The following is a 22,836-nucleotide window of genomic DNA, read 5'->3' as shown; positions in this document are numbered from 1 at the left end:
ACGTCTCCGAGACCCTGCTTCCAGTTTTCCTGGGTATATACTCAGAAGTAGAATTGCTGGGTCAAAGGATAACTCTATTTTGAATCCTTTGAGGAGCCTCCATGTTGTGTTCCACAGTGGCTGCACCATTTACATTCCCCTCAGCGGTGCAGAGGGGTTCCGATTTCTTCGTGTCTTTGTCAACACTTGCTTTTTGGTGTCAGAGAGTGTGTGTGTTTTTATAGCAGTTGTCCTCACAGGTGTGACTCCCCAACGTTTCTCTGTATTGTTTGTCCGGGTCTTGTTTGCTGCAGCGGCACCTTGCCTAGGGTGCTCCCACCGTGGTTCCTTTACCCTTCAAGTTTTCAAACCTCACAACCCCCCTGAAAGAACCGTGAGAATTATGTCTATACAGGTGATAATGTATTTGGAGGTTGGCATCTGAATTTTCTCATAGTAAATATAGTTGCAAAGTACATAATTTCCACTATGTTGTAAAAATTTCATTTGCAAATATAACTTTTATCATATGATCTTTAATCATTAAACAATTGCTGCTGATTGTTCTTAACAAATGCCCCAAGGAAAGGGGTTTGCCTCTGAGTGAGCTCCCATGCAGGTCGGTAAGGACCAACCCTGTGCGGTGGGCTTCCCCAGGGGCGTTTAACCATGACAGTCCTGTGGGTGAAGGGTTTTGGGTGGGGTGCACACCGGTCCTGCCCTGAAAGGCTACTCGGCCGCTGGGTTCCAAAGCTGAGGAGAGGGAGCTGGGAAGTTAAAACACCATGCAGCTTGCTGCTCTGAGGTTCAGACTGAACGCCCCTGGGTTGTTACAAGCCTTTGGTTAATTCCCACAAATCTCAAAAAGTTGATTTGGACCATTTTTGCCAGTATGCTTATTGCTTTTAGGAGGAGTGGAGCCCTGCAGATTATGACTCCATGGCTCCAGAGGTGCTCAGAGTTGATGTCTTAGAACAGCAGCTGCTCTGTGCTGCCGAGGGCTTAGCTGTCTTGGGTTTCTACCGCGTTTGGTCTCCTAGCTTCTTGACCAAGGAGAACTTTCCTGTTGTTTGACAAAGAACTTACTCAATAGTACATTACTTTTGTAACAGCGGGTATTATTTACTCCAAAAGCTCTTGTCGAAGCCTCCCCTTAACGGTGACAAGAAATTAGATAAATAGATAGCTAGATATCTTCTAATTATACATAATGACCATGTTGTTATTAGTTGTTTCACATTTTTAAAGGGAATATAAATGAGTTACATGTAGAAGCTGATTGATTCACTTTTCCTCATTGGCCTCCGTACTTTGTATTTGAGATAATGTTTTTTAAATTTTAAGAAATAACCCCCATTTTTATTATTCTGTTGTAGAATAATAGTTGGGTTCAGCTATGAAATATAATAATTATCAAAATAATAATAGAATGACAGTTTATCTGCAAGTTCTGGGAAATAAGGAATTGTACTTCTGTGAATTTCCTGATAACAAATGATGTTACTTTTGAAAGAGTGTTTGATTCTTTACCAGGTTTCAAAATAGTGAGTTGCTTCCCTGGTCTCATCCAAAAAGTGAAAAATAAATATTTGATTATTATAAACAAATATATTTATACATACTGTATATGTTCCAGCCCATGAGAATTATGATCCTTGCTGATGATCAAACGCACAACTAATCCCATCTTTGGCTGTCAGGAGATTAGTCAAGCTCGTTCCTCAGTCCTGGTTTGGCCCTAATAATCTTTCAGGTGACTAGTGTGTCCGCACCACTGGGCCCCACAGGACAGCTACTACCTAAGGCCATAAGAATGTCAGCTGATTTCTCAACAGATACTTTGCAATCTAGAAGGGATTGGCATGAAGTAATTCAAATTGATGATAAGCAAGGACTTACAACCAAGATCACTGCACCCCGGGAAGTTAGCATTTAGAATCAAAGGACAGATGAAGGGCTTCCCAGACAAGGAAAAGCTGAAGGAGTTTACTCCCACCAAATCAGTATTACAAGAAATGTTAAAGGGACTTTTTAAGAAGAAGAAGAAGAAAAGATAAAAAATGTGAATAATAAAGTGACAATAACTGCATACCTATCAACAATTTCTTTAAATGTAAACGGATTAAATGCTCTAATCAAAAGACACAGGGTGGCTGAGTGGGTAAGAAACAAGACCCTCACACACGTTGCCTGCGAGAGACCCACTTCAGATCGAGAGACACAGGGATGGAAAGTAAAGGAACGAAAAAGATATTTCATGCAAGTGTAAACAAACAAAAAAGGTTGGGCTAACAATACTTATATCAGACAAAACAGACTTTAAGACAAAGTCTATAACAAGACAAAGAACATTTAATGTACGATAACCAAGATATGGACACACCCTGAGTGTCCATCGATAGATGAATGATAAAGAAGCTGGGGTACGCAGATACAATGGACTGTCACTCAGCCATAAAAAATTATGAGATCTGTCCTTCGTGACAACATGGACGGACCAGGGAGCAGACTGGCGGTCGCCAGGTAGGAGGGCGTTTGGGGAGCTGGGTGAAAAAGTGAAGGGACTGAGAAGCACAGATCGGCAGCTGTGCAGCAGTCACAGGATGTCAAGGCGAAGTGCAGCCTGGGAAACAGCGATATTGTAACACCCGTGGCTGGGGCTGGGGGGCCCTGGAACTACCGGGGGACCACTCTGTGAAGTGCATGATGGTCTAATCACTGGGCTGTGCCCTGAAACCACTGTAAGATCGTATGTTATTTGATACTGAAAAATAAAAAATAAAAGAATGCTTAAAATTTATGTTATGTGTATTTTGCCACAATTACAAAATTGGAAAAAAGTGCTTTTATCATGTTGCATTTCACATCTCTTTTTTCAAACTTTGTAGTTCATCTGACAGAACCAGCCTTGCGATCAAACACAAATCAGACCTGCTTCCCTCATGGAAAAATTTGAATTTGTGTTAATTTTAAATCATTATTGTACACCTGAAACTAATATGACCAATGCAAGTTTATATGACAACCATACTTAAATTTAAAATGGGGCGCCCGCCCTCCCCGGCCCGTCCAGGCCCTGCTGGTCTCTGAGCCTTCCTTCCCGACCCAACCACTGAAGGAGGCTTTTTTCAAACCGGCGCTATGAGCTGTCCCACTGCTGTGTGCCTTGAAGTTCTTTATTCCCCGGGCAGTGAAGGACAGTGAGGAGTCAGTTTTCCTTTGCTTTTTAGAGGGGAAATGGCTCAGGAGGCTGGTTCTCCCATCAGTGGAAGTTGACGTCTGGATCGCAGTTCCCTTAAAACCCGGGGTTTTGTGTGTGGGGTCCCCAGGCCAGCAGCACCAGCTGCTCCTGGGAACTTGTTAGAAATGCAAGTTATTGAGCTGCCGGTCGCAGAGCCTGGGGCTGGCCGGGTGCCTGGTGCCAGCCCTGATTTGAGGCCGCGCCGGCCTGGATGGTCTGAGTGGGTTTGCCTTGACATAAAGACCAGAGGATACAGCAAGTAGTTTTGTGTAAACACCAGGCATCTCTCTTTTGTGTATTTTGGAACCACTCTAATTAGTTCGCAGTTATGTGGAAGAGCGCAGAATCTGTCGTGCCTGTTGCCAAGTGAGGAAAACAGCCAGAACCTCAGTCCAAACAAACAGAGGCGGTGTCTCTGGACCCCTGGACGGGTCACCCGGTGGGAGGTGACCTGGGATCCTCTCCTGGACGTGGCCCAGAGCCCCACAGGCAACGCTGTGGCGTCTGAGTCAGGGCTGGCGCAGCAGGAAAGAGGGGGCCTGGGCGGTTCCCAAAGCAGGAAGCGTGAGGAGCATCTTTTTTGAAGAGAGCCCTGCTCTCTCTCTGGCCAGTTCCAGAACCTGCGCTCTGTCTCCCGTGATCCGTGACGCATCCCTCTCACCAGGTTCCTCCTTTCTTTCCTTTCCTTCCACTTCTGACGCCTTCAAAGTGCCGCCGTTTGTTCTTTCTAACATGCAAATTATACCAAGTCATTTCCTTGCTTAAAATTAAAATTGTTCCAGGACTTCTGTGCCCCGAGGAAAAAGTCCAGAAGCTCCAACCGCACTAGCCCCCCCACCCCTGCCTTGGAGCCCCTGGGCTGCCTCGGCCTGTGTGGACCGGAGGGGAGGGATGGACTCTGCGCTTCATCCGCTGGCTCACAGTTCGCGTCCACGTCGCCCTTCCCCTGCGGCCTGAGCAAGGGCGGCCATGCTGCTCCCTGGTGCGTGCCGCAGGCCTGCGGAGGCTTGGTGAGCGCCGCTGCTGGCGGCCCTGCCCTTTCCCTGACGTTCATTCATGCCCGTGCCTTGCATTGCAGTTTGGGGCTGAGTTCCGGAGGTTCTCCCTCGACCGCCAGAAGCCCGGGAAGTTCGAGGACTTCTACCAGCTGGTCGTGCACACCCACCACATCGACAACACCGAGGTGACTATCGGCTACGCAGACGTGCACGGGGACCTGCTCCCCATCAACAACGATGACAACTTCTGCAAGGCGGTGTCCAGCGCGAACCCCCTGCTCAGGGTCTTCATCCAGAAACGAGGTACGGAGGCCCCGCGGCTGCCCTGGCCGGGCTCCCGTTTCAGAGAGAAGCGCGCCCTCGGTTTTGTCCGGCAGCACAGAGCTGCGGGGCCTGCCTTCTGGCCAGTGGTAGGGGACGAAAGGAGTTAACGTCTGCTTGGTCAACGTTATTACTGTGTTAGAAAGGCTTACAAACATTTAAACTGCATTTTCCACTTTAAATAGTGTTGACTTCTGATTTCTAAATACCGAGGAGAAAATAATATTGACACTTTCAGTATTTTAACTGGAAGCAAGTTAATTCAATAATGAAACCTTAGTCAGAATCTAGGAATGAAACTTAAGGCTGCCAGTATGTTTTCCCCTGTTTCTGAGATTGGAAAAAGATGTCCGCTCTCAATTGGGCCTTAGGGTCACTGTAGCTCTGAAGGCCCAGCTTTGCTGTAACAACGTCACTGTCTTATGTGACAATAAGGGACTGACGTGGGTCAGTGAAGAAAGGCAGGACCTCGTGCTGCTCAATCCTCAGAGCCGCATCTTAAATTTGTCTTCTCTTTTGCTAAGCTTGGGAGAATCTTAGCATTTCAGAGCAGTATGCTGTTCATCCTTGAACAACGTGGCGTTGGGGTGCCGAACCCCACACACTCGAATATCTATGTAGTTGTCCCTGGGCACCCCTGGGGCTCGGTTCCAGGACCCCCGTGGGGGCTGGGATCTGGGGATGCTCAGGTCTGGAATGGCCTGGGTCAGTGCCCACGGTTGGCCCCCCACACCTGTGGACCCTGTTGCGGATCAGAAACGGCAGGTGTTTATTGGAGGAAGGCCGTGTGGAAGTGGACCCGAAGAGGTCGTACATGTTACTCAAGGGTCAGGGGTCAGCTGTACTGATGGAAAGAAGTCCCCGATACGGCACCTGACATTCTGAAAATGGCATTTGATGGTTGACTTGGTCATGACCCTCTTTCCCCAAGGGCGCTAAGCGCCCACCAGAACAGAGTAGCCGTGGGGACACGCGCAGTTCACATGTGTGCCACTGTGACTTAGAGCTTCGCAGGAGAGGAAGGGTCCCTGTCTCCGGGTGGTGGGCGGCGTCCCCAGGGCAGAGCCTGAGCTCCGGCTGAAAGCAGCAGCCACGGTGTCCTGGGCGGAGGCCCTGGGGTCACAGGCCCGGTGCGAGCAGGTGTCGCTCTCTGTCACAGATGGTCCTGAGGTGAGTGGGCAGCACATGCAGAGCTCAGAGCGACCTGGCCGGTGGCCAGCACTCGTGGCTGTGAGCTGTCACATCCTCCTGTTTGTGGTGACAGAAGGAGCAGCAGGAGGCCGCTGACCTCACTGTGGACAGCTCTTTGGCTTGAGATCACAAAGCTCTGCGTCTGTGTTCTTGCTGAGCCAGGTGTCCCGCTGATGGCCCCGAGAAGTCAACACAGCTGTCCTTTCCTCAGGATGGCCGGGGAGAGTGGCTGTGGCGTCAGGAGCCTCCTCTGCCTCTGCTGGAGCTGCACTGCAGCCCCCATCACATGTCACGTGGGCAGGTGTCCACACGTCCCCCTGTGGAGGGCGCTCGCCCAGGCTGCTTCCTCTGCCGTGGCTGCTCGCTGCCCTCGGGGCTGGCTTGTCCCGCAGCTGTGCCCGCACCGTCACCGCTGCCGTGCATCAGTGTGGGAGGTGTGCGGGGGGTGCGTGGCACTGTGGGGACTGCCGACCACAAGGGCTTTGTCTTCAGTGGGACGGCAACGCCTCTCTGTGCTGCTGCGTGCAAAGCTGGGCTTGGAGCAGGACAGAAGGCACCCTCTGCCCTTTGCAAGGCCAGGCCTCGTGACACTTGGCAGCCTTGCTGTTGGTCCCCTGATGCTGAGTGACACAGGAAGCTCCAGTCTGTGCTTGCAGGTGGGGATGCGTTCACTTCCCCGGCTCTGCCGCTCCCATGGGGCCGAGCTCTGCATCCTGTCCTCTTGATTTACCTCCCTCCTTCCTGTGGCATCAGAGGAACAGCCCAGAGTTTTCCTAGCTGCCTGTGGTTCCAGCCCCTCCTCGTCTCGCGTGAGCTGGACACCTACAGGCCCTGCCTGTCTCTGTCAGGTGATAACAAGGTGCTGGGGACATCTGAGTGCAGACCGTTCCTCCAGCACCTGGTTCCTGGCTGTGACCAGCAAGACCCTCCTGTCCTCATCTGAGGCTTGAATGGGAGGACTCACAGGCTCAGGGTCAGGAGGACCTGCTACGTTGTTGCCAGTAGAAATCATACACGTGGCCATATCTGCTCCTTGTAGCCAGATATCTGATTGTCAGTTGCAGTAAATCATTGTTTTAAAACAATGGTGCAGATTGTTATTTAATGCGTTAGTGAGGAAGGACATCAGCCAGCCCTCCCTCTCTGGGCTCATCATCCACAGGTTCAGCCAACCACAGATCAGAAACACTCGGGAAACAATGTTTTGTTTGCGATGACATGGCTGCGCAGCGGGCCCAGAACGGCTGCATCCGCACTAAACACCAACAGACCTTTTTCCTCGTTGCTTCCTAGACAATGTAGCGTAACAACTGTTTACACGGCATCGGCACTGTCTCGGGACTTATGAGTAATCTAGAGCTGACCTAAGGTATATGGGAGGTCGTGTGCAGGTTAGGTGCACACGCTCAGCTGTTTTATATGAGGGACTCGCGCCTCCGCAGACGTCAGTGTCTGGGGGGGTGGGTCCTGGCACCTGTTCCCCACAGACCCTGCAGGACGGCGGCTCGGTGTCGTCTCACTCGTCTCTGCAGTGTTCTGGTCATTGTCCTCAGTGATTGTTTGCTCCGTGATCCCTTGAAGAACGTTATCCCAAGACGGCCTTTTTCCAGCGTCTCCAGGCTGCTGAGGGTCTTGGGCACTGGGGCTGAGACCCTGTTGCAGCAATCAGCCAGGAGCTCAGACGACAGGCCAGGACCCACTTGGAGGTCCCCCTCCAGCAGCCTGGTCAGGGCCTGCCCTGAGGACGCCAGAGGGTGTTGCTGTCTGGTGCACAGGGCCAGGCTCCTGCTGCACTGACTGGATGTCCCCACCCTTGTCCGGGCCAGGCTGCTGTCGAAAGCTTTGGCTTTTCCTTGGTTAAATGATAGAGGTTACCTTTTGCTTCCCTGCTTTGCCCACTTTAGTAAGAGGAGAAAGTGCTCATAGTGGCAGAATCGAGGGTCCGATTTGCATATTTGGGTCAGAAGCCTAGCTGGTGTTGAGGAAGCTGTCTGTGCCCGGAGGCCGATCCTCTCCCAGGAAGCCGGCCCAGGCCAGAGGGAACGCAGGACGAGACCACAGACACTTGGAGGATCTCTTTCTAATTTTAGCAGAATAAACAGGAAGTGTGAACACCCATCAAGTAATTACTTCAACTACCCGTGTCCCCTTACTCTTGTTACTTAAAAGATGGGCCTATTTACTTCTCGGTCCAGCCCAGGAGAAGAGGTGGGACCCTCACTGAGTTTCAGCTGCGGTCTGTCCCTGGGGTCCCTGCCGCCCAGGGTGTCAGTAGCGGATGCAGTCTTCCTTCTACCGCAAGAATCCCAGCACCAGTCGAGGGCGTGGACTGTTTACTGTTAAACTAGCCTCAGTACAGCACGTCTGCGTGAGTTAGTGAACTGTTCTGCGGCGTTTGTTGGGTTCCTAGAACGAGGAAGACACAGTTGTCAATTTTTAAAATTAGAAGTTGCATGATTGGCAGCTGGGTGAGGGGCGGTGCTTGCTTGTGATGTCACTTAAGCGAGTTGTCAGAAAATGTAATTGGGGGTGTTCTTCAAAGTAAAACGCATAGAATTATGGAGAGTTTGGTGTAGGCACTGACAGAATCTTAAGGTACCAGGCATATAAATCTCGATCGTGATGGCTGTTCTTGGATTCTTCATGCAAAGTACGGGAGGCATGCTTGGCTTTCAGTCGGGCTCACTGTGCGGCAGGAAGCCCTCCGTGCGTCTCATTGTGAAGCTGCTGCCACTGCATTCCTGGGTCCCTGCCCTGCTCTGGGCTTTCCTCCGACGCTGCCCGGGCTGTGGAGGCGTTTGAGGGAAAAGGCACAGGTTTGCAGAATTGAGCTCGTCTGTGTCCCCAGGTCCTGAGGTTTAACTCCTTGTGCTTCAGAGGTTTTCCTGAGACATGTTTGCTTCTCGTCACTGCTTTCTGGAAGTTTTCATTTTTGGAGAATTTCTTTCTTTTTATTTTTAATTGAAAAATAGGGCAAAACCTCTCCCACTGCCTCCCGTGGGAACATGCAGAAAACAAATGCCTGACCCGCCCCCTGTCCCCCGAGGAGTGGGAGTGATGGGAGAGAATGTGCTGAGGCAGCTCATGAGAAGGAAAACAAAGCCCAGCCACCCACCCGCCAGGGAAGCCGGGGCCCGTCCCTGCGGCCGGCCACCCTGAGTCTCTGTGAGCACCCAGCTGCCTTGTGTCCCAGGTCTGCGTCTTCCCCTCTGGCCGGTTCTATGTTCTGGGAGCCCCAGCAGCACGTCTTGTGTCTAAATAGGCATAGTTTACACAATGGAATTGGAATATAATCTTTTCTTATGTATTTTCCATTTATATGTTCTTTTACATATTCAAGTCTGTAATTTGGATCCATGCATTTGAAAAAGATCATAACCATATCCTATGTCATTAAATTCTTTGTAAAACATTTTGTTTTTAAAAGTCTTTTATGTTTTTAGCATATTTGTAAAAGAAAATTAAACAACATGGAAACAAACCCCTGCCCTGAGGTGGTCACTATGTCCATTTTGGTGGGGGCTCCAGCTTAACATTCAGACAGGGACATGACACATGTACCATAGCGGTTAATCTAACCTAGCATTATATTTTTTACTGTTTGTACATGTATGTAGATATACACATTCCTTTTATTGGACTTGTCAGTCATATGAATGTAACAAAATGTAACCAATTTTTATTACTTTATATTCCCACTGTTCCAATTCCTCGTCATCATAAACCGTGTCGTGCATGCTTAGGTACTGTCCGCTTAGATTAGCAGACATGTTCCTGCCGGACTGAGGGGCATGTGTGTTTTGAACCGCAGGGCATGAGGAGAGTGGCCTTTGAGTTGGAGGCCGGCGCGCGGAAACAGATGCGCTTTGAACTTGCTGTATTGACTGCCGTGGCGAAGGCCCATGAGGGTCTGGGCCCAGGCGTGGGGCGGGGTCTGCCCAGCTTGGGCCTCCATGGATCCCAAGAGTCTGGAACCCCCGCTGCTGACTGTCCTGCCCCCAACACCTGGTGTTTCAGGTCCTGCGTTCAGGGGCCCCCTCTCTGCCTGGCCTCACCGGGTAGCAGCTGTTGTCCCCGAGGGGGCTGTGCTGGGGACCGGTGGCTTTCCCAGAGGCCACCCCATTGTTTCTTGTCTGCTACATTGGAGTGGCTCTCTGTGACAAGCTCACATTTATTCAAGCTGGTTTGCAGTGAGAACGAGCTCAAAGATTTATGTGTCTGATAGGAAGCAGGGCCAAGTGGGCTCTGGGCTTTCTTTCCATGGTTAAGCCCGCACCCCTGAGCTGAGTGGTGGCTTCCAGGCTGCCTGTGTCAGCAGGATTTCTGTGTGAAACAAAGAGCAGCAGGCTCCTCAGATCAGAGGCAGACGCTGCATCTGTCTGCAGGGGGTTAGGGCTGGGGCCGGTGCTGCTCCCTGGGGGGGTGGGGGCTTCCTCAACCCTGGGACAGTCGGCAGCCCACACCTCACTGTCCTGTATGCCTGACCGCGGGGTGGTTCTCTGCCCCCAACCCCCACCCCCTGGACCTGCAGGCTGCAAACTGGCGTTCCTTCCCGGGCTCTCAAAACCTCGCACCCTCCTCAAGCACCGTCGCTGCTGTCAGGTTTTACAGGGGCTGTGGGTGCGCAGCGGAGTCTGGAGGTGGGCAGGCCCTTCCGGGTCTGCAGACTGTGCTGCGTCTGAGCGGGACCAGGGGGAGGGTTAGGCAGAGGGTAGACTGTTCAGTGTCTCCTGCAGCAGGTGTGCAGGTCGGGAGGGTCCTGTCGTGTCCGGGAGCATGGAGTTAGACCCTGGTTTTCCTAAATGTCGCTGAGACTGGAAGAACAAGAAGTGCACCCCCCTTAGGGGAATGAGGGGTAAATTTGTGCTCTGTGGCCCTGGGCGGGGGTGGGGGGATGGCCACAGGAGTCAGCAGAGAGGTTTTGGCCTCTGGCACCTTCCAAAGTGGGTTCTTGCTTTGTGCCCTTCAGCCTGGATGGCGGAGCCCAGGCCAGTCAGCTCCAGCTGCACTGTGACAACATCTGGAGCCCTCGCTGCACCGTCACCACCGTTGTGCTCCCTGCTTAGAGACAGTGGACGTCCGTGGTAATTCGTGGGAGGTGTTCATTGTATAAAGGATTTTACCTGCACCGGTTTGGGCTCTAGAGATATGAAAATTTCCACCCCGACCACTTTCCCAGCAATGGAAACGAGATTTGGATTTCCTCCTGCACAGTGGTTTGTCTTCCTGTTTTCTCCCTCTATCTCCATACTTTCCACCCTGTCCTGTGGGAAAGTGACTCAGGGCGGAGGCTCCGCCTGCACCCCAGGTTCCCGTAAACACCAAAGCGCTTCGTAGCCTTCAGCACGTGCAGAGAATTGGGGTGAGGCTGACAGTTGAATTTGCAGCTATTCACTCCTAAGCTGCCTTTTGTGGGGGGTGTGGGTGCAGGCCGCACCCCCACGGGCCCGCCCAGCCTCCACAGAACCACGGATCGCAGACGGCGGGCTAGTCTTTTATTGTGGCGAAGCACCCGTGACGCAAAAGTTACCACTTTAACCATTTTTAATTGTGTGATTCAGACTATTAAGTGCATTCGCGTTGTTGTGGGACACCAGCCACCTCCTGAACCTTGTCGCTTTCCTGCCTGGGACTGTAGCCTTCACGCAGCGTCTGTTTTGCTGAGTTCAAGTCAAGCTCCAAGCAGTAGCTCTGCACCTGTAGGTTAACTTCCTGGAAGGTGTGCACGGGCACTTGTACAGGTGATATCTGTGTGTAGTCTTGTTAGAAGTTTCAAATCAAAGCAAATCACAGGAGATCACTGTCACTTGGGTAGAGGCATCGTGTCCCCGTAGACGCCAGGCTTCCCCCGCCCCGCACCCCAGGAGCTCACACCTGTTCCCAAGCAGGAGCCTGTGTCAGGACTTTCTAGGACAGGGGGTCAGTCTCCAGTTAGATGACCAGGAAGAAGCCCCTCCCAGCTCATCTGGGCCAGCGGGGCACCAGCAGGGACGTGGAGGGGTTGGCGGGCGTCCTCACCTGTCCTCACCTGCCAGGGACCCTTCTGAGCTCCGCGCCTCGAGAAGGGGGCTGCGCTGTGTGTCGTGACACAGCCGTACGGGTGCTGTGGACCTGCCCCCGCCAAACGTTTCCATTTCGCCTCCCAGAGCCAGGTGAGGGCGCCTGGTGACAGCGGCCCCCACAGCCCCTGCCTGCTGACAGATGAGACAGGACAATGGGGAGGCCTGGGTTGGATGCCGCTCACCTGGTGACCTGCTGGTGGTGCCTCCTTGCCCCTGCCCTCCCACGTCCAGCTTTCTTGGTGCTGATGGACCCTGGGCTGCACACACAGCGTGGCCCAGTCCCACTGCCCCGGGAACTGGCCCCCAGCAGCATTAGACCTACCCCCCTGGCTTGGCTCACCTAGGGTGCAGTTGGGGTGGATGGCTTTTGGGGGCCTCTCCTGGGCTCCTACACAGATGTGCCCCAAATGGCCCCTGCCCATCCCCCGTGTGGCCACAGTGCAGAGGTCAGACAACGGTGTCTGTCGAAGCTGCTAGCCTTTCGTGAGCACGTGCCATAGAGCCCTGTGTCCCCCAGGGATTTCTTTTGGGGTCATGAGACGATGGGGATCCACGGTGAGTGCGCCGGGAACCGCGGAACTGTGCCCGTTCACGGGTGAGCTCAGAGGCGGGTCAGCCGGTCCCGTACGGTGTCCCAGTGCGGCTGCCTCACAGCCCAGCCCAGAAGCTGGCGCTCTGCTCCTTCTCAGGAAGGAGGGTCTCGCCCATGAAGCCAGGTCCCCAAAGGTCTTTAAGACCTACTGAGTGGGAGACACAGGCCAGAGCTGTAGGCGCAACCGTGGGCAGCTGACGTTGGCGACATCTTGGGAGGCTCAGAGGGAAACAGACCTTGGCTCGTTGGCCCTGGGTGCTGCCCGTGGCCCCCTGCTGAGGGGGGGCTGCTGCTGTGTTTGCACTGACCGGGCTGGGGGGGCTGCTGGGGCTGGGGGGGCCCTCCGCTGAGCTGGGAAGGGGTGGGGACCTGGCTGGCAACCCCAGGCCTCTCTGTGGGGCCCGTTCCATCTCCTGGGGATGGAAAGAATATGGGGGTCATGGGGTCCCGGCCAAGCTGTGGCCACTGACCACTGCATATAAGTTGCTGGAGGGTCCCTCTAAGTGTGGGCTGTCCTGCCAGCAGCTATTTTCAGCTGTTTGATTACAGTTGTCCTGTCTGGTCACTGCTGCTATGTCCTGTAAATACAGGCTGAGTCACAACCCTGGAAGGGGCAGGGACTGGGGGGAGGGGCCGTGACTTGGCCTTCACCAGGGTGTTCAGGGGCTGGAGTGTTGGGTCTGGACTGCGGACCAGCAGGGCCCAGCACACGGCTAGTTAATTGGCGGGGTTGGAAGGCTGACTGAGAGAAGCTAGTCAGACCCTGAGCTGCTAGTGACCGGTTCCAGGTGCTGGGACCTGGGCTACTGCAGTGACATGCACCCCGAGAGGACCTGTGGTAGCCCATACACCACCTCTTGGGGTTCCTGAGTCTGGATGCTGAGTCTGAGGCTTCAGATAGAATTTTCTCCGAGTACATTTGCATGACTCATAGGAGCAGGAGTCCTGTCCAGGGATGGACCAAGTCCGAGGCCTTTTCTTCTGGGGATGAGTATTTGTGGTGAGGCTCCTTGCCTGAGATCATGCCAGGGCGCCTGGGCGCTCGGTCCAGCTCCCGGAGGCCACCAGCATCTTTTGCTGGGGGGCTGCCATGGTCTCTGGACAGGACAATGGTTAAAATGACCTGCTTCCTCAGCTTAGTGGCATGTGGTCTCGTGCAGGTTACTTCATCTCTCCTGTGCCTCGGTTTCCTCGCCTGTTACCTGTTAGAGGTGATTAAATATTTGGAAATCACTCAGGACAGAGCCTGCACATCAAGGTTCTGCTGAGGGTGAGTGAGCGGCCACCCTCCTTTCTGTGGCCCCAGGAGTTGTCATGGGGCTGGGGGTCCTGGTCTCTGAGCAGCAACAGGGAAGGGCTAGGTCTGCCCGGCTGCCCTCAGTGCCTGACCCACTGCCGCCCAGCTCCCGGCCCGAGTCACTGAGTGTCCCCTGCAGATGGCCGTCAGGCCCCGGAGCTGTAGTTTTCACGCTGCCTGTGGGGCACCTGCTCCTGCCTCCTGGAGCACAGTATAGGGACAGCGAAGCCGGTGTTGCACACTGAGCTCTCGCTGGGAAGGAGTCCACTCTGCAGAACCTGTGTAGCCCCCCACACACCCCCCGCACCCCCAGAGCACAGCCAGGCTGCCTCGCCGTGGGAAGAAGCCTAATTCAGCTTCAAGGCCATTAGAGTAGTAACTGTTACTGGATTCTTCCTCGATTTTTTAAGATGTTTCTGATGACCAGAAAAGATGTGGAGACATTGGTTGTGAAGTAGATTTTAGGGATCAAGGGTAGAAGCTTGTGTGTTATAAAACAGTGATCTTGTACCAGTTTCTGTGTAGACATATGTGCTCAATTCAGTTTGGCTGTTCCTCAAAATGTTAAGCATAGAGTTACCATGTGACTCAGCAATTCCACTTCTAGACATAGTTTTACTTTTTCCTTTTCCACCTGGATGCCTTTATTTTCCTTTGTTTTAATTTTTAAAAAACAATTTTTTTTTTATTTTTAGAGCGAGAGGAATGGAGGGAGAAAGCGAGGGTGAGGAACATGGGTGTGAGAACCGTCACTTCCTGTGCCCGGACTGGGGACTGAACCGGCCACCTTTCGCTTGGCAGGACAACACCCCGCCCGCCGAGCCACACTGATTTCTGTTTCTTGCCTAAATTCCCTGGCTGGAATGTCCAGTGTAGTGTCAAGTAGAAAAGCAGGTGCCATTGTCGTGTTAAGTGATGGTCGTTGGCACCAATTTGGTGCCCAAAGGAATTCCCAGTTTGGGTTGTGGTGAAGGAGGAAACGATGTAGTGCAAACAGCTCAATTACGGAGCAGCACAGCTACGAAGTAGCCCAGGCCCACTCAGGTCTGCTCCACATGCGGGTCTGGTCTGCTTGCCCTGCGCTGGGGAGATGTCTTGGGAGTGTCAGGTCATCAGTCTGCAGCGGAGAGGGAAAGTGCCCCCCAGAGCCAGAGGGAGCCGACTTCTCCGGGCAGAAACTCCCGCTCCTAGTCCCTGATGGGTCTGCCTGCATGCAAATGAGGGCTCCAAATCTTCACAGTGTGATTGGCCCAAAAGGCACTGTCCTGATTGGTCAGAATGGAGCCACTCTGATTGGTCAGTGAGAGGCTGATGGGGCTATAGCTGCACAGCTCTGATTGGCCAGGAGAAGCCTCCCTCCTATTGGTGGAAACAGGGTTCCAGGCGTCTGTGTAAGGGCTGCTCCGGTGGCAGGAACGCGGTGCAGGCGCGCAGGGCAGGGCAGCTGCTCCCCGCTGTGCAGCCGCGGCGGCCGGGAGCCCTTCCGGGCAGGTGTCTCCGTTCGCAGGGCCCGCAGTGCTGCTCCAGAGCTTGGGGTGAAAGCGTCCAGTCTCCATCAGTGAGCGCGAGGCTCTGCTGTTTGTTTCTTCCATCAGCGCGAACGCCTTCGGGGGAGGGGGCGGTGTCGTTCATTTCGCCTCGTTTGGGAGCTAAAAAGGACCAAAGGAAAGAGCCTGCGCGGCCACTGGCACAGTTATGGAAAGAGAGTCCGCAGAAACAAGAGCTACGTGACTCGGCCGCGCCGATGCGCGCACACGCGTCCTCGGGGCTCCAGTGGCGGTTCGTGCCGTCCGTGTGGTTTCCTGGTGGCCCTGGGCTCTCGGCCACACCCGGGCGTCTGAGGCGGTTTCCTGACTCGGGGAATTTAAACTGCAGACCACAGCTCCACTTAGAGGGTTTGTTGTATTGTATTTTCCATTCCTTTTTGTTTAAAAATTGTACAAAACGCTGTTGAGGCTGGTTTTGGTATGGGAGGGTCATTATGACTGGTTTTGCGAAGTTCACAGCCCGTTGGTCTGGGGAGCAGCAGGGGGCTGAGGCCGGAGGAACGTCTGCAGAGACCAGCGAGGGCTCCCCCAGCCTCCGCGGAGCAGCGCCGTTACTCACAGCCGAGCTGGGGACGGGGACCCCGAGCCTGGTGCTGGGGTGGGGGGCGGGGGAGCCGGAGAGGCCGGCTCGGCTGTGGGTGGGGTTGGCAGGCCCTGCTCTGCGGCTCTGTGGGGGCTGGCGGCCAGCGCGTGCCCTCGGGCGTGGAGAGTTTTCTGGACCTAAAATAAAGGCAGGACAGTGACGCCGGCCGTTTGTGTCTCTGGGTTTTTCAGCATCGCTGCTCAGGAGCAGCTCTGGAAAGACCAGCCTGCTTTTCCACTCTGACGGTTATGTGGCTTGCCCCGTGCCCACCCCCCGCACCCCCCTCTTGGTCATTTGTGGCCTGTTTGACAAAAATCGGCTGTCACCATCTCACCGCCTGTCACATGACCAGCTCCCCTTTCTTCCTCAGTTTCCCTTCAGAGCCTTCTTCAGACAGGGAGCTCCGAGGGTGGGCTGGGATCCTGTTTCTGAGGGAGGACCCCTGGGCCCCCCGACCACCTGCACAGACTGCCCTCCCGCAGGGCTCCCCTGGCATCCTGAGCATTTGGGGTGTTTACCCACAGGATGCCAGGAGCACCCCTAGTCATACAAATATCTCCATGGTCACCACCTGTCCCCTGGGGTCCTGGCTAGTCCCTGGGCTGCGGCCCAGGTTGGTCTCCCCAGGAAGGCTGCCCTGGGGTCTCAGGCCCAGGGCAGCCGGGCACGTGGCTCAGGGTCCCCTCGCTCTCAGGACTGCCGGGGTCCCATGCAGTCTGCCCCACCCTCGGCATGGAGCTGAGTGCTGCTCTGGGGGCCACACTGCCCGTCCCTGCCTGTTGTCACCAGCTGTCACTGCCACACCCTGCCCGAGCCTCCAGTCATCAGGGCTGCCAGGACCATACCGTCCAGAGCAGGGCACATAGCTGCCTGCAGCTGTGCAGGGCACACGGGCACCACGGGGCTGGGGCAGGGCTGAAGCCATAGCTGTTGGGGTTGCGGCTCTTAGCTGCTGGCTTCCCCCAAACCTCACGGAGTCCCTGGTCTTGGCGGCTGGTGGTACCAGGACCCAGCCCTGTAAGGAAAGGAGCATTCTCCCCGCTGCGTGGTGTGGGCAGGAGGCATGTGGCCGCACTCTGGGGCCTGCCAGCCAGGCTGCAGGCAGGCGCCCCTGCCCCAGCCTCGTGGTGTCTGAGGCAGCCTTGCTGAGACACACTTGAGTGACTTCAGCTCCTGGGGGATAAGTGAGTGGAAATGTTCCCCTCTGGCTGAAAATGTGACTGTGGCCCTAGCTGGTGTGGCTCACTGGCAGAGCGCTGGCCTGAGAACTGAAAGGTCGCCGATGTGATTCCCAGTCAGGGCACAGGCCTGGGTGGCGGGCCAGGTCCTCAGTTGGGGGCGCACAAGAGGCAACCACACATAGATGTTTCTCTCCCTCTCTTTCTCCCTCCCTTCCCCTCTGTCTAAAAATAGATAAATAAAATCTTTTTAAAAAAAAGTGACTGCGGGCATCTTCCCCGCATCCCCTTTATAGGCGAGGGCACGCCTCGTGGTCCTGGCTGTGGGCACAGTGCGGGAGGTCTGGGGCGAAGTCCCCCGTGTGGGCTCTAGGCAGGATCCGGAGTTCCGACTGGTGCTTCATTTTCAGCTCCGCTTCGAGACTTCCACAAAAAACGTAGGGAATTGGAGGCTCAGCTCTCTTCTTCCCTGACACACAAGTCACTCATCCGCTGGCTGCCCAGGCTGGCCCCTCCCCTTCCCACTCACGACACTTCCTTCCGGGACCTGGCGCGAATGGCCTGAAACCTTGGGCGGTTTTGGAGTCACATGGTCCTGGAGGGAGGGGTGGGCTTAGGGAAGGACATTCAGAGAGATCACCTTGGAGGCTCCAGGTGCCCCTGAGGTGGTGTCCCTCAGCTCTTTCATCTTTGGTCCACATTCCTCCTGAGCAGCAGGGACCAGCTGGCCCCCAGCAGCCCCCACACCCCCTCTTGCCAGGGGGACTCTCTGTCCACCCTCACTTGTCTACTTGGGTTTTCTGCCATGTGTGTGTGTATGTTGGCGAAAAAGACTCTTTGGTTTCCCAGAAGGACCACGATAAGGAGTTTGTGTGGAAGGTGATGTTCCTTCACACCAGGTACCCCACCCTTCCAGCTGCCTTGTGAATCACTGTCCTGGGGTGGCCCAGCCCGAGAGCACCGGCGACCCACAACCGGAGGGCGTGCAGTGGGGCTGCGGGCCAGCCACAGGGCCCATGAGGAATTGCCCCTGTGAGCTCCTAGCACCTGTGCTCCTCTCTGCACCCTGGAGAATGGAAGGCTGCTGCCATGAGTGCAGCCAGCGGGGAGCACGGGGCTGAGCAACTGGGGCCTGGGAGCTGCACTCAGGGAGGACCTGGCCCCGAGGCACCGGGTGTACGAGGCCTCAGCCAGCATCCCAAGTGTCTGCCCTCGTGCCCAGGGGACGAGCCCTTGGGAGCTACCCTCTGCTGGGGTGGGGTTTTTATTGAGAATTTCTTTGAGATGATGGCAGTCATCAGAAGTAACACAGATCCTTGCCGTTTCACCCAGTGGTGACAGTTTGCAGAGCTGTCACACAATGTCCCACATGGGGACACTCTGCCCACCTTCTCAGAGTCCCCAGCGTTCTTGCACTCAGTCTTAGTCATGTGGGCTTGTGTGGTTTTAGGAGCAGATCACAGCACTCTGCCTGGTGAAGCAGGACACAGAACAGTCACTACTTCCCACCTTTGCAAGACACGCTGTCTGATGGGACTGCAGCCTGCCTGGCATGTGCCCTCTGTGTTCAGGGCTGGGGAAGGGCTGCCCCCCAACCTCCCACCCTGGGCAGCCCTGGAGAGGATGGTCTAGATGATGAACTTGCAGCAGAGTTGGTGTTTGCAGGTGTCTTTGCATTTCATGCTGAGGGAGGCATCAGGAATGTTGCATCAGCGGACACTGGCTTCTCCTGCTGTCCTGAAGCCGTGAAGCCCAGAAAAGCAGATCCTGAGACTCTCATCATTGGTCTTGTCAGCAACCGTTGTACCCTAAAACTCAGTGGAGAATTTTGGGTGCTGCCAGGAGTCCCACAGTCGTCACCATGCACAGAGAGAGTCTCAGCAGACCCTCTGTGGAGCGGTCCAGGGCCTCCCAGAACTTGAGCGTGGCTCCCTTTTGGCAGAGAAACGTATTCCAGAGCTGATTTTATTTTTATTTTGAGGTGCTTCCAGGAAAGATCTGTTGTTTGAGGAAACTTGTAAGAGAAAAGGTGAAGCTGTGTGTGTGCTTTCTCCCCATTTTCCAGGTGGTGTCTGCCCAGGGGCGCTGCCCCGCCTGGCAGGTGCCGCAGCTCATCTTCTCCATCACAGACTCCTCAGCCTAGAGCAGCATCCTTCCCAGCCTCACACTCCCACGAAGTTGGGGAAAGTGGGAGCTGAATTCGGGACTTAATTCCTAAAATTAGGACTATCCACATCGAGCGCTTGGTTTGTTCAATGTTATATCACGCTGGTCCCGGCTCCTTCCACTAGAGCCTGGTATCTTGGGCTGGGCACCTTCTCCAGGGCAGATAGGACCTCATGAGACCAGCCCCAAGCACAGGGTGTTATTTTTAGGGTTCTATTTTTTTTAAGCCAGGGCCACAGCTACTTTTGTTTGCTACTTTACTAAGAAACACACAGGGACATGACCTTGCATCAGATGATGCTTTCCTAAATATAACACCAAAAGCACAAGTGTCAAGAGAAAAAAAATAGATCAATAAATTGGATTTCATCAAAATTTAAAACTTTTGAGTGTCAAAGGGCACTGTAAGTAAAATGAAAAGACAACCCATAGAATAGAAGAAATGGTTTCAGATCACATGTCTTATAAGAGCTTGTATCTAGAATATATAAAGAACAGTCATGGCACAACTGAAAATGGGCAAAGGATCCTAATACATACATATTACTTCCAAGAGATACACAAGTGGCCAACGTGTGTGTGAAGACAGGACAGACAGGGAAAAACTAACGCTGAGGGCGTGAGAAGCTGGCGCCTCAAGACAGTGCTGGTTGGTGGTGAGTCCGGAGACAGGTGGGCAGAGAGGTAGCACGTGACCCAGCCATTCCACTCCTAGGTGTTCACAGACGTCCACAGGAGAGCTTGTCCACAAATCTCTGGGGCAATGTTATTCACAATAGCCAAACAGTGGAAAGTGAAAATAGCTCAGGTGTCCATAAGGACGCCTGGATCCACGCAGTGGAGTCCGTGCAGCCACGAAATGGGAACATTCAGCAATGAGAGGAGCAAAGGCCTTTTAAAAAAAAAATAATTTATTTATTTTTTTGTTTATTTATTTATTTTTTAGAGAGAGGGGAAAGGAGAACAAGAGGGAGAGAAACATCACTGTGAGGTTGTTTCTCACTCGCGCCCCCAACTAGGGACCTGACGTGCAACCTAGTCATGTGCCCAGACTGGGAGTCGAGACACTTGGCTCGCAGGCCGGTGCTCAATCCACTGAGCCGCAGCAGGAACAGGAGCGAAGTTTTGATAGTCGCTAGAACACACATGAACCTAAAAGATACTGTGCTAAGTGAAAGAAGTCAACAGAAAAGGCTGCACCGCGTATGATTCTGCTTGTATGAAATGTCCACAGGTGGCGAGTCTATAGAGAGAAAGTGATTAGTATCGGTCGGGGCTGGAGTGAGGCGCTTCCAAGTCCTCAGCCTGAGCCACGGGACCGCAGCCCCAGCCAAGTCCTTGATTCGGGACTTGAGAGTTGGTTCAGGGGGCCTCGGGGAGGTGTGTGCAGGGGGCTCAGAGGGACCAGCTGCCCTTGATGCATGAAGGTACAGTTTTCAGCCAAGAGCTGCTTGTGACATGTTTCCTTTGTCACTGGAGCTGACGCTATCAGAGGCCCTGTTGGACTCACTGCCCTCCATCAGCTTCCTTAGTGCCAGTCATTTCGTGAGAGTGTCCATTAAACTTTCCTCGAATCTGGAACCAGCCCTGATCAAAGCAACTGCAGACCCTGGGAGCCCACGCAGGCAGCTCCTGAGAGGCAGGGGCCTGTGTGTGCCGCGAGACGTCCACAGGCACCCCGACTCCGGGGCGGCGCACCCGAAGGACTGTGCCTGTGGAGGACGGGAGGGCCCGACCAGCCAGCTTCCCGGGCACCACCCAGATCTCGTGCCGTAGCGCACAGGCTCTGCAGAGGTGCTGGGGCCGCTCCGGGAGCGCCGCACGCTGGGGGCTGAGGGGCCAGTAGAGTAAGGACGCAGCTTCAGGCCTCAGGACAAAGTCTGGAGTCTTGGATTCCTTTATAAAATGGCCACAGTTTTTTTTTTGCTTGCATGGCAGGCTTTGATAGAGTTGGTATTTCCGGAGCCTGTGAGAGTGAAGTCTTGTTCTGACTTGCTTCAATCTGGGAGAGCAGCCCTTCCCGAAGGCCTGCGTGTGTGTGCGTGTCCGCTCAGGTGTGGGGAGGGAGCTGTGTGGTCTCCCTGCCCTGGACAAGCTGGGACTGGAGCCGGCGCGGGCAGCGGCCCTACCCGTGGTAGAGTCTAGTCTGCAGCAGTGCTCAGGCCGCCGTGCAGTGGGCGGCAGGGACAGTGGGAAACGGCACCCCTCCTTTTATTTCTGGGGTCCCCCTGCTTTGAAGCCAGCAGCCGTTTGCTTGCTCGATTCCTGTGGTGCTTGGCTCCCATGATCTTCCCAGGTGACCAGGTGGGATGGGCTCCCGGTGCCCATCTTGTGACCCTGGTGTCCAGTTTGGCTGAGAAGGAAGCTCTCCCTCTCTTCCTGGGTGGTGGGATGGATGTGGACGAAGCAGGGCCAGCCCGTCAGATGGACAGTGGGGTGGCCATGCAGCCCTCTCATCCCGCAGCCCAGCTGTCCTCCCTCTGATGGACCAGTCTCCACCCTGTGCCTGGGTTGCTGCTGCAAGAATCCAGTGCCTGCCGGCCCTGCTGCGGTCCACAGTGCTTCTGCGAGGAGCCTGGGCTTCACTGTCATTTGCACGGAACGTCCGCTCCAAGCTGTTTCCTCGTGGTCCCACAGCTGCTGGTGCACACGACCTGTGCTGTGCGGGTGACGCTGTCTCACAGCTGTTTGCTATTGTCACCGTGAGGCCTGGCTGCGTGTGCTGTGCGGGGTGGCTTGGCAGCCCGCCCCACGGTTCTACAGTCGGCAGCCGCCTCCCTGCCGTCTGTGTGGCTGCAAAGGGGAATCCCAGCCCATGCGGCTGCAAGGCTGAGGCTGCGTGAACGCAGGCAGGTCACCTGGGGGGTCTCGTGAGTCTTTAAAAGCCGCTCAGAGCAATGTTTGCGGCGCCAGTGTGGTGCGGGCCTCCCTGCCCACCCGGGACGTGCCCACCCGGCTCCGGCGTGCCTAACAGGCGCTGGGCGGTGGGCCCTACGACACGGTGATGCTGCAGGTTTTCACACCAAAGGAGGTTCTGAGAAGCACTGTCTGGTGTCACGTGAGCAGAGGGCGCGAACCTTCGGCGCCTTGTCCTGCTCCCGCTGCGTCTGCATCTCCTCCTGCTGCTTCTGGACACGGAAGCAGAGAAGGAAATGTCATTTAATTCGAGTGGAAATGGGAAGGAGAGTGGGGAGAGGGTGGTGGATATTTACCTAAACCATCTGTACCTGCCTTGTTTACTTTGGGGACAATACGAGATTGTCCTTGATAAAGAAGCTGTGACGATTTCGCTCTTGTAAAAAGGTATTTTAGGAACCAAAGTTGGAATCTGCAGAATGAGACAGCCTTTGGAAGAATTTGTTTTTAGGACGGCTGGGAATTGTTGACTGGTCTGCATGCAGAGCTCCCTGTGTGAAGAGCGGCGGAGACGGGCGCGTGGGCGGCTGTGTGGGGGGCAGTGGGTGCAGCAGGGCCCTGTGGCCTTCACACCTCCACCCGGTGTCCACGTGGCCAGCGCAGCCGGTGGGGATTGCCTCTCCTCTGAGCCACCTCCTCTGACAGACATCTAGACTTGCTCACCTTTGAGTTTAAACAACTGCTTTGCAACTTATGAAATGTTACCACCGTTGCCACCTCACACGAAAAGCTGTTGCCGGTGGCGGAGGCACCCTCTGGTCAGCC

At 54.6% G+C, this 22,836-nt stretch overlaps 1 protein-coding gene across 1 annotated transcript in view; it reads left to right on the top strand.

Moving 5' to 3' along the window:
• The window catches only part of PARD6G (par-6 family cell polarity regulator gamma), a 53,415-nt gene that overhangs the window by 17,389 nt on the left and 13,190 nt on the right, over positions 1-22,836 (top strand). The window contains exon 2 of the mRNA XM_090285361.1: positions 4,299-4,521. Coding sequence (XP_090141487.1) covers positions 4,299-4,521 — 223 coding nt within the window. The remainder of the gene's footprint in view (positions 1-4,298; positions 4,522-22,836) is intronic.

This window comes from Furipterus horrens, unplaced genomic scaffold, assembly GCF_987537825.1.
Source record: "Furipterus horrens unplaced genomic scaffold, mFurHor1.1.pri manual_scaffold_8, whole genome shotgun sequence".
Classification (NCBI taxonomy): domain Eukaryota; kingdom Metazoa; phylum Chordata; class Mammalia; order Chiroptera; family Furipteridae; genus Furipterus; species Furipterus horrens.
The sequence above is the reverse complement of the archived record's forward strand: the minus strand, read 5'-3'. Positions and strand labels throughout refer to the sequence as shown.